The following is a 12,044-nucleotide window of genomic DNA, read 5'->3' as shown; positions in this document are numbered from 1 at the left end:
GTTGCTGTGTCATCACTCTCTGGACCATAGCTTCTTTGTGCTGACCCAAAAGAAATACTTCTGAGAAGATTTTTACCTCAAACATGGTGGCCTCTGGCTATTCACAGGTGATTCTTCAGCATCCGCTGACTGGCATCTATAGCTTAGCATCTATAACCTCAATAGAATACAGGTTTCATCTTCACAAGTTGCTAATACAAACTACCTAACAGCCCTAACAGAATCGTTGCTTCCCTCTGAAGCACCACAAGCCAGAACCCAATTGTCTGTGTCTCCATGGACAGCCCTATATTTTGAACTTTCACTATATCTCCTTACTCTCTGAGCTCATTAATCTTCCCAGGCCAAAATTCAAATCCTTTTCATAAATCTCCTTATACTGGCTAGTTTTATGTCAACTTGATATAAGCTAGAGTATTCTGAAAGGAGGGAATCTCAATTGAGAACATGCCTCTATAAAATCTAGCTGTGGGGTATTTTTAAAATTAGTGTTTGATGGAGGAGGGCCCAGTCCCATGGTGGGTGGTGCCATTCCTAGGCTAGTGGTCCTGAGTGAAATGAAGAAGGCAGGCTGAGCAGGCTATGGGGAACAAGCTAGTAAGCTTCTGACTCTAGGTTCCTGCCTTCCTTGACTTCCTGTCCCGAGTTCCCCCAATGATGAACTGTGATGTAGAAGTATAAACCAAATAAACCCTTTCCTCCCCAACTTGTATTTTTGGCAACCTTTTATTACAGATAGAGAAACACTAAGACACTCTCCCAAGCAGCATGGTCGAGTCTAGCAAATAACCCCACTCTTTCTGTTCTATCTGCCCTAATTCTCTTTCCATTGCTGTGATTAAACACTGAACAAAAAGAAGGGATGGGATGGGATGGTAAGGAACGTGTGTTTGGTTTACAGGTTGTAGTACACTATCATGCGGGTATGTCAGGGCAGGACTTTGAGGCAGGTACTGGAAGCAGGAACTGAAGCAGAAGCCATGGAAGAGTGCTACTTACTTGCTTGCTTCCCATGATGCTCAGCCTAGTTTGTTCCTTTCTTCCTACCTTCCTTCCTTCCTTCCTTCCTTCCTTCCTCCCTCCCTCCCTCCCATCCTTCCTTCCTTCTCTCTCTCTCATCTCTCTCTCTCTTATCAAGTTATTTATTTGCTTCTTATCCCTATTGCAGCTCCCCCTCCCTCCTTTTCTCCCAGTCCCTCCCTCTCACCCTCCCCGACCATCCACCCTTTCCCCCTTCTCCTCAGAAAAGGAGAGGCCTCTCATGGATTCTAAACAGCCTTTTCACATCAGGTTGCAGTAAGACTAGGTGGATCTTCTAGTGAGGCTAAGACAAGGCAGCCTAGTTGAGGAAAGGATCCAAAGGCAGGCAATGTATACAGCCCAGCACCATCCCTAGTGAGCTGGCCCCTCCACCATCAATTATTGATGGAGAAAATGCCCTCAGATCTACCTACAGGCAAAGTTTATGAAAACAATCGCTCGATGGAGATGGAGATTCCTTCATCCCATGCTACTCTAACATGTCAAGCGTACAACAACAGCAACAGCAAAATAAAACAGCAAACAAAAGTAAACTAAAACAACATTAAATTAAAAGTAACCAAGTCACCATCTTTGGCTAAGTATCTAAGCCTCTGACCTTTAAACTATTAATCTTGGAGCCTGAAATTTAAAATGGAGCGTTTGGAGGTGCTTTTGTCACACCTGTATTTTGTTTCCCTTTTTCCTACAAAAAACCACGGTGGATGCTTTGATTTAGTATGTGTGGATTTTGATGGTTAAATCCAAGAGCTTGTTATAGGTGTGAGAACCCAATACAGCTGCCTTCTTTAAAGGTAGGAGCTAGGAGGTGGTTTCGGTTAAGTGAATCATAGGGCAGATCAGGGTAAGGATCTTAATGTTTCCTTAAAGAGAGTGGGGGAGGAAGAAGTGGAGTGGGAGGGGAGAGGGAGAGGAGGAGGGAAAGGGACTCAAGCATTTTCATTCAACAAGGCTCCCAATCTCTCATTCAATATCCTGATTCACTTTGTGACTTTGCTACACGTGGCCCCTCGACCTTAGATTTTCCAGTCCAGCATCTTAAATAAAACTCTTCTTAAAAACTCACTCTGTCTACCACTCTGTGTAAGTGGTGACAGGGACATGAGGGATAGCAGTGACTTCGTGACAGCCATCCCACCGACAAGTGTCACGATTCCTCCTCTTCTTTAATGGGATTGCTGCTGTGTCCAGCTCTTTGAACCTCCACCCCTTCCCTCTGCATGGCTAGCACAGCCTTTCAGCTCACATCAGTAGCTTTAATTCTGTCTATCTCTCAAACAAATGAGCAGATTATAAGGGAGGAAAACTCCTTTCTTGTGCCCTTCACTCTTGATTTTCTTCAGATTAATCTTGTTTACAAGATGCTCATGTAGAGTGACAAACATAAAGTTTCTGAACTGAGAGACAGAAAGAAATCCAAAGCCCTGGAGCGGTTGTAATCCCAACTGCATCAAGGTATAGCACACGAGAGGGAGGGGTCTCCAGCTCTTCATAATTTTAAAATGACTGGCAGCATCTTAGAAGTAAAAGTCACTGAAGGCCAACAATATTTGTCACCTTAAAATATTGAGGCAATAATCATGAAGCTATAATAAAATTTCTGTGTTCTTTATTTTTCAGCATTAGAATATCAAGTGACACAGATTTAAATAAAAGAAAATCCGAAGACAATTTTTTCACATACTTTTCAGAGACAAAGTTTTAGCTGAGCTCAGTTTCTGAAGCTATTAATGTTAGGTGCCTGGAAATTATCCCCACAATTTGTCTAGAGTCTTGCACATACTGCAGCTTTTAATTATTGACAAGTTATTTCTTTCCATCCATAGTGCAAATGAGTTAAAAATGACATCCCAGGCATAAATGTTGAAAAATAACTCGTTTTCCTTTGTTTTGTTTCCTACCTGAAGTCAGAGCCTGCTCTTCTGCCATTGTCTGGAATTCCAGGATCTGGACACATGTCAGAGACCAGAGACACACCTCCTTGGGTCACTACAACAGAGAGACATGTTGTCAGAAGGTTGCGAAGGCATCAAGGAAACACCCAGAAAAGTTATGCAAGACACACTTGGCGCTTCCGTGATCATGACTCAGAGGGGATTCTCTTATATCGAAGACAGCTCAGCTACATTAAAGTGAGTCTTTGCTCTTGAAAATCAAAGATACCTTTGCCCATGAAAGGAGGTCGACGTTCTTTGGTTTAGTTCTTCCCTCTATTGAAGAGGTGAAAATTTAATTAGAAGCTCATTTGTTCTTGATGATTGCCCTTGAGTTGGGTCAGTTTATAGACTAGGGAAAAGGTCATTGCCTACAAAGAAGGCAGCTTTGTCTACTCCCCATGGATCACAGTGTAGGGGATAATCACTAAGATCTACAAAATAGATAGCTTAATAGATTTAATTCAATTTTAAATGCTGAATGTGCTTTACATTGTACTGAAACTGGAATGTGCCCTTTGTATAGGTGTGCAGTTTCCTTTCTGAGTCTCTCAAGCCTCCTATTGGGTTTCTAACATCAAAAAGCAGTCTCTTAGGACCATGCATGTACTGGATAGAGTGGACGGATGGTAATCTAACATTCATCTTATCCTACATAAACTATTTCTTCTAATTAAGGAAATTTCTTTGTTTCTTGCAAGAACTGTGTCCAACAGAGGGCTTGCGATCCAGTTCAATTCAGTGAAATGTTGAGATAACACCCATGAGGATGCTTCTGGGAGTGATTCCCTGTGTGACATTAGAGCCCATTTGCTCTGTACTCTGGGTATCACCATGACTGGGCTTGGGTGTTACCAATCGCTTCAGTGCAGGGTAGAATCAAAACCAATACATAGTCAAAAACTGAGAGAACACAGCACAAAGCCAGGATCCCTCAGTAGAGAATTGTAAGAAGCAGCAAGAATGAGAACTGGATATGCTGCACGTGTATCCCCAAGAAAGAGACAAAAGTTAAGGCACGTGCAGAAAAATGAAAGACAAATGAGTTCATTAAAAATGAAATTGACCCCAACATTTTTCCTGAGGGGAGTTATTTAAGTTGAAATGAAAGGACCTCAGATATAATTTCAAACCACTGAAAATGAGTTTCTCCATAAGAGTAAATAAACACACATGTGAAAACTATATACATGCACACACATATTTGTACATACATGAAAAATAGCAACATCAATTTGATTTGCAACTTCAGTTTTTTCTGTACTATTTGAAAGAAATAGATAAAATAATTATGAATTTATGTTGATGAATATAAATGTGTAAAATTACAGTTTATAAAATCAATAGCAAGAAGTTGGGGGGTTGAGTTATTAGGAACAAATTTGTTTCATTATAAAAATTATCTTCATTTAACTAGTTGTCATTGCACAACTCTATTATAGCTGTATCTGTTCTTTTTAATATAGTAATTTTTTTAAAAAAATTGGTTATTGGTTATTCTATTTATTTACATTTCAAACATTATCCCCCTTCCCAGTTTCCCATCTGAAAGTCCTTATTCCACCACCTCCCCCTGCTTCTATGAGGATACTCCCCACCCTCCCACTCCCACCTCACTGCCCTAGCATTCCCTTATGCTGGGGCATCAAGCCTTCACAGAACCAAGAACCTCCCCTCCCATTGATGCCAGATAAGGCCATCTCCTTCTACATATGCAGCTGGAGCCTTGGGTTCCTCCATATGTATTCTTTGGTTGGTGGTTTAGTCCCTGGAAGCTCTGGGGAGTTGGTTGGTTGATATTGTTGGTCTTCCTACAGGAATGTGAATCCCTTCAACTACTTCAGTCCTTCCCCTAACTCCTCTGTAAGGGTCCCTGTGCTTAGTGAGATGGTGAGCTGCAAGCATTTGCATCTGTATCAGTAAGGCTCTGGCAGAGCCTCTCAGGAGACATTCATATCAGGTTCCTGTAAGCAAGTGCTTCTTGGCATCAGCAATAGTTACTGGGTTTGGGGACTGCATATGGGCTGGATGCCCGGGTGGGGCAGTCTCTGGATGGCCGTTCCATCAGTCTCTGCTCCACTCTTTGTCCCTATATTTCCCTTAGACAGGAGCAATTCTGGGTTAAAATTTTGAGAAGGGTGGGTAGCCCCATCCCTCAAGTGGGGGCCATGCCTATCCTTAGGATATGGTGTCTACAGATTCCCTCTCTCCTTTGTTAGGCATTTCAGCTAATGTCTTCCCTGTTGGGACCTGGGAGCCTCTTACTTTCCTGGCATCTGGAACTTTCTGTTGGCTATCTCCTGTTCCCCATCCCCCATCCCTACACAACTCTGTTCAATTTCCTGGCCCTCTGTATATCTCCACTGTCTCCTCCCACATCTGATTCTTTCTCCCCTTTTTCCTCTCCCCGTCCTTTCTTCCTCCCAAGTTCCTCCCACACTCTACCTGAGTATTTTGTTCCCTCTTCTAAGTAGGACTGCAGAATCCACACTTTGGTCTTCCTTCCCTAACCTTAAGAAAGAAATGCCCATAAACATACAAGATGCCTACCGAACTCCAAATACATTGGACCAGAAAAGAAATTTCTCCCATGACATAATAATCAAAACACCAAATGCATGAAACAAAGAAAGGATATTAAAAGCAGTAAGGGGAAAAAGGTCAAGTAACATATACAGGCAGATCTGTCAGAATTACACCAGACTTCTCAACAGAGATTCTAAAAGCAAAAAGATCCCTATCAGATATCATACAGCCCCTAAGAGAACAAAAATGCCAGCCAAAGCTACTATACCCAGTAAAATTCTAAATTAGCATACATGGTGACACCAAGATATTCCATGACAAAACCAAATTTAAACAATAACTTTCCACAAACCCAGCCCTACAAAGGACAATAGATGGAAAACTCCCACCCAAGGAGGGAAATTATTCCCAAGAATAAGTAAAAAATTAATCTTCTTTCAATAAACCCAAAGAAGATAGCCACACAAACTTAATTCCACTTCTAACAACAAAAATAACAAGAAGCAACAGTCACTGGTCCTTAATATCTCTTAATATAAATGGAATCAATTTCCCCATAAAAAGACACAGACTAACAGACTGGACACATAAACAGGACCCAGAGTTTTGCTGCTTACAGGAAATGCATATCAGTAACAAACACAGACACTACCTCAGAGTAAAAGGCTGGAAAAAATTTTCCAAGCAAATGCTCCCAAGATATAAGCATGAGTATCCATTTTAACATTGAATAAAATTGACTTTCAATCATAAGTTATCAAAAAAAAAAAAGATGAGGAAGGCCATTTCATCAGAGGAAAAATCTACCAAGATGAACGCTCAGTTCTGAATATCTGTGCTCCAAATTCCTGCTTTCAATAATTACATTTCTTTTACACAAGTGTAACAATGATAAAATGGCAGTGAGAGTTAAAAAAGTAGTAGTATGTGGTCATCTCATTCTCAAGCCAAGATGCTCCTGGGATGCCTTCCAGCCCTGCAGATACAATTTTGCTTCATTTAAAAGCCCAGATTCAAAGGAGATGTGCACAAGGCATAGTCTTCTACATGACCAGTACTGGGTAGAAACCAAGGGCTAAGTCTCCCTGTAGGGCGTCCTTCAAGTTAAGTTTTCATTTATCATTGAAATAAATAATCCAGAATAGAAGACATTTTCCTAAGTTCACAGTGTTTGATCCTGGTAAACTTTGTGCCTTTACATTACAGTTTGGTTTCACCACTGACCCTCTATTCTTTAGGGGACTGCAGATATATTTCTCCTGAATCAACTTTGGGCCAAACTAACCATTTAATGCCTTCAGGGGTGGCACAATCAAGAGTGTCATATAATACATACTCTCGTTCAGATATAGTAGCGGTTTTTTCCACTTCATACCTGCCCTGTTGATGAGTGATAATCTGTTCTTAGAATTGTGTCAGGGGGACACCACCGACCGCAGACATAACAGCTTGAAATAAGTAAGCATGGGCATTTAGTCCTTAGGCATTCAGTAAACTTGATACCTTACGCATACAGGAACCTCACCCACAGGGAATACACTAATATATAATAACTTCCCTTTCCTTAGGATGTTAAGGGATTTCACCTCAAGAAAGGGATCTTTAGACAGCCTTCTCTTGAATCAATAATGTGATTGGTTTGATCATAGTACAACTGTAGCACAATGGGTTCATTAGAGCATCATATTGAGATGAGGCCACAGCACCACAGAAGGCACTAGGTTCACCTTTGTGTCTGCAGAGGATTTGAAATCTATTGCAAGCTTTGGTTCTTATTTACCAAATTCAACAAATGCTTACTACCTTCATATAACTGAGGAAGATAAGAGTGTTTGGAATTTGATGAGAAATATTTATCAGTACTGGTCCTGTCAAAAGGGTAGTTTATCCTGGAATAAATAGTTATAAAAACACTACTTCCCTGGTATTATCAAAACTTTGTTATTAACAGATCTCTAATCAGCCTTATAGAACTTGATGTATTGTGAAGGCCAAGCGCTGGGTTTTCCAAACACCTACATTATGAAAATATGTTCTTTCCTACAAAATATATTAATTCAATACTCATTTTATTAATAAATGTCTTTCATGTTAATTTTATATCTGGAAACTTCCCATGTTCTCTTGTATCAAATCCTAGTGACCTGTGCTTCAAATACTCTGTTAGCTTATAGTGGTTTATGAATTTAAAATTTATTTTCAATTTTCATATGATTTCCCAGCTGAATTATTGAGAAGCATGAAGGAAAATGACTGAGAACTGACATAACAAAGAAGGACTGCCAGGCCACACTGGGAACCCTGACTCTTGCTTACATAACTGCCTCCTGGTTCTGCCTAGCTGTCAGGGGCAGAGGCAAGCAGGGCACTTGACAAATGCCATCCTAGTAATAGTTACCCTTCCTGTTGACAAATCACTCTGGCAGGAAATTCCCAAAGAGACATATTTTCCTTATGTATCTTCAAATTAAACCACAATGTTTCTTTACTGTTCGAAGAAAATGAGAAAATAACTGCCCTCAACGATAAAGTCTCTGTATGCTATGCTTAACAGAATTCCCACCAGGGACCATTGCACAAGAGCCTTGAGAGTGACCTGTCAACAGCCTCTTCAGACCCTTGTCACACTCTGATGTATGTACTTCAGGACCTGGAGCCGGCTTGTGCCTTGCACTGACCTGTGGGAGCATGTCAGACCCACAAGGCGAGTGCAGGGAAAGACACAGCCAAGGGCCGTAGCCTCTAATATTCATGGATTCATAAATTCATGAATGCTTTGCAGGGCTTGTGCAAGAAGGCCCTGCAGGGTTCTCCCAATCGCCTTCTCACAGAGATGAGATTACACAGAAAACATCCAAATTTATTTGTATTGAATTGGAGGGAGACACTGGGGCAGAAATAGGAGAAAAAGACTTGAACTCCGTGTATAATTGATTTGGAAATCTATGTGTGTTTTTGGTGCATGTGTGTATGTTCACGTGCATGTGTATATGTGCACATGCATGTGCACATGTATGTATGCACATATGCATACATGCATGTTTCATTGTATATATATTATCTCCAGATAAAAATTTAACTTTATAATAGAGACTGTAGAACTCTTATGCATATTGGCATATGATTAAAGCACATATGTAAATATACAAACATTAAATCTATATATTTACCTACATATAAATCTAATTAAACAATTATAAGCTATATGTCCATTAAATGTTATATGCTTAATACATCATATTGTGATAGAATCTGAAACCTTCCAATTGATCTTTTTGTCTATTAAGAAAACATTAAGATTTTTGGAATTTATTTCTTTTAATTTTATATGTATAAGCCTTTTACTTGAATGTATGTAAGTGTATCATGTGAGGCTAGTGCCCTTGCAAGCTAGAGGATGATGCTAAATCCCCTAGATATTGAATTACGGGAGGCTGAGATATCTTGTAGGTACTGGAAAATGAACCTGGAACCTCTGTAAGAGCAGCTAGTGCTCTTACTCACTGAGCCATCTGTCCAGACTCTTACTATTATATGTATATTGTATGTCTGGGTATGTATATACCACGTCCATGTGGGTGTTGGTAGAAGTGAGTAGAGTGTGTGGGATCTCCTGGTGCTGGAGCTTTGAGCCACCCAACATGGATGCTTGGAACTGAAAATACACAGGTGCTTTGAAAAGCAGAAAACAACCTTAACTGCTAAACCATCTCTCTGGTCCCAGTTCATTGACTTTTAAAAGTAGAACATACTATTCTATGTACCAGAACTACTCTTAGCCATTTGATTTTAAAGTGATTTTAAAATATTTTATTTAAGAACATTGCAATGAATACACTAAAGGTTCATATATATTCTCCCAACTTTATATATATTAAATATAACTAAGGAAATGGCAAGGCATTAAAACCTTTCTTAAGACATAGCAAAATGACTGCACTTTCCAATGCAAATATTTTAATATGTTAATATCAACAGTAATAGGTGTCATGTGAAGTAGATTCTTGTTATGTGTTTTCATTTCAAAGTTTGTAATGGCTACTAAAATAGTATGAAATATACAATCAATGCAACCTTTCTCATTCATTTTTAAGTGGGTTGAATTACCTGAGAACTTTTTTAATAGAAGTTTAACAGTTCAATTAGAAAATCAACAAATTAATCTTATTTACTTATTCAGAAGCCACACTATTTCTTTGTATTCGCATGTGCACTTTTGCTCTCTGCAATGCTCAGGTCCTTCGAGCATGTGAAGCCTAGGAGAACAGAGGCTGAGAATCAAATCAACAGAAGTGCTTCCTGCAGATGCTGTCAGTCACCTTGGAGAGACAACATGATCTGACACTTGGGAATTATAACACACACACAACATAAGATGTTGAGGTCACATATTCAAAACCATTAATTCCTGTCTCCTTTCAGAGGGCAAGTCACGCCCCTTCTAGTTCTGAGTTCATAGAGATTAAAATTCAGTATAAATAAATTCAAAAATTGTAGGGTTAGGGTCATTGAAGGTCACCTATGATCCCCTAAGATCACAGAAGGTCACAGATGGTTCTGCTATGACATTTAATCACTGAGCCCTGAATGAAGATATTAGATTGTCTTCGCTGTGTTCTAATCAGCAAGCCCTATATTGGTAAATATAGGAAAGTAAATTAATACTCTTTCAAAGAATGTGCCAATTTTTGTGAAACCATGGGGTATTAACATTAAGTGCAGTGGAAGAACTCTGTATATGACCCATGGATGACTAGCACATTCACCTAATCTGCACAAACTGCGGTGTCTGAGTCATTTCTCCTGCTTAATAAACGAGGAGAGAGGAGTGAGTCAACACATTCTTCTCATTTAATTAAGGGCACCGGGTTTGAATTTCAAAGCCGTGTTTGTTTCTTCATTAACCTATTTTCACTCTGAAGAGATCTGCCAAGGAAAAGCACCTGTCTAGCTATGACAGCAAATGGAATGAGGGGTCCCTCACAGCCTTCACCCCACGGGGAACAGGATGCTCATTTGACCTCAGATAGGATCCCCAGGATCAAAGATTCTAATTGCCAGAATCATACAAATATATCATAAAGTAAAGCATATCATAATATCATGCTCTGCACTTTTGGATAAATGAGGTGTAGGTGAACCTGGACGTGTGTAGGGTTGCTCTCTGGGTGCAGTATAAAATAGAATTGGGATTCACCCTAAAGCTGCCTTAGTTTCAGGACCATGGAGAGATACAATGGAATCTGCATGCCTTCTTCTTGCCATCTACAATATCTGTAGGCAACCTGACTGTGGAGATTGTAAGATCTCCCATTAATGCTTCTTCTACTGGTGTTAGACACAAACTGTCACTATGAGCATCTGCTCATTTCCCTTCTCTCCTGGGCACAGTGAGGACTGGGTAGTCATGGGGGCTCACACATAACCTCAAGGTTACATCTGCACTACTTGACCTCATACACATTTCACCCAGAGATGTTAACATGCTGTGCCTACTTTATAAAAGATTAAGGGATAGAAAAAATATCACCAAACCAACAGAAAAAGACTTGCAGGAAGTATGTCTCTAAAAGCAACATGCACTTTTCATTAAAAAATGAAGAAATGTCTTGTATGGCATAAGCCCAGGCTGCTGTGAAAACAGTGCTTGAGATTTTCGTTCCACAAAGCACAGAGTATAGTGTCTCAACTCAAACCAGTGTAGCTTCACCAGAAAGTATGCTTTTCTACCTCTAAGTGAAAAGGTATGAAATCTCATGTTACAGTATTTGTGTTTATTCCTGTAGTCATTATATTTAAACGCTAAAAGGGATAATAGCACTTTTGGTAGACTGTATCTTTATTGGTAGGAAACTAACAATTTGATTAACTTATATGTTAGACTAACCAAAATCAACACGAAATCAACATTTGTGAACAGAAATAGCAAGCTAATTGTGGCCACTCCTTCTTATTGATTCAACATCCATGCAGCTAGCAATGAACAAGAAAGAAGCCTATGTACTGTGGGGTTAGTGTCTGGCTACAGCTTACAAACAGTTGGTGCAGGCCTGGTGGACAAAGTTGGAAAGTACTACAATAGAAACTTGCTATTACATATGGGAAGGATGAGCTTGAGCTTAAGGCGGGGGCTACATAGGAAGAGTATGGTGTCAGTGAGGTCTGAAAGGACTGTTGGCATTGCAGCTGAACATTGTAGGCTAGCGGGTCTGTTGGTCCTGATGAGGGGATGGTGGTGAGGTTTTTCACTAAGTGCTATTGGGGTCTCAGCAGAAATGTGGCTTTTAACATAAAATATGATGTTACTTGGTTATTTCCAGTGAATCATGAGCCCAGTGGTGACAGGTCTTTTCTATCTCATTCTGTTTCTTACTCCCAGAAGCTATGCCATGACTAATGCACTGGGGCAACTACAAGTCAGAGTTGACAATGAATCCAACCAAACTCAGGCTGAGTCAAAGCAAGAGGAGCAGGCAAGGTTGGGACCACACAAGTAAAGCAACAGGGAAGGAGCAGGCAGTTAGGAGGTGTATTGTAGGGAGG

General features: G+C 40.1%; 2 protein-coding genes across 2 annotated transcripts in view; both read right to left on the bottom strand.

The window, feature by feature from the left end:
- The window catches only part of Erich1 (glutamate-rich 1), a gene marked incomplete at its 5' end in the record, with an annotated part of 52,793,804 nt that overhangs the window by 2,224,069 nt on the left and 50,557,691 nt on the right, over nucleotides 1-12,044 (bottom strand).
- The window catches only part of Csmd1 (CUB and Sushi multiple domains 1), a 1,600,021-nt gene that overhangs the window by 472,775 nt on the left and 1,115,202 nt on the right, over nucleotides 1-12,044 (bottom strand). For both annotated transcript variants that reach the window (XM_087588866.1, NM_001037327.2), the window contains exon 8: nucleotides 2,943-3,030. In XM_087588866.1, coding sequence (XP_087444992.1) covers nucleotides 2,943-3,030 — 88 coding nt within the window. The remainder of the gene's footprint in view (nucleotides 1-2,942; nucleotides 3,031-12,044) is intronic.

Source organism: Rattus norvegicus, chromosome 16 (genome assembly GCF_021556685.1).
Source record: "Rattus norvegicus strain SHRSP/BbbUtx chromosome 16, alternate assembly SHRSP_T2T, whole genome shotgun sequence".
Taxonomy (NCBI): domain Eukaryota; kingdom Metazoa; phylum Chordata; class Mammalia; order Rodentia; family Muridae; genus Rattus; species Rattus norvegicus.
Note: the sequence above shows the minus strand (reverse complement) of the source record. Positions and strands in the feature narration are given on the sequence as shown.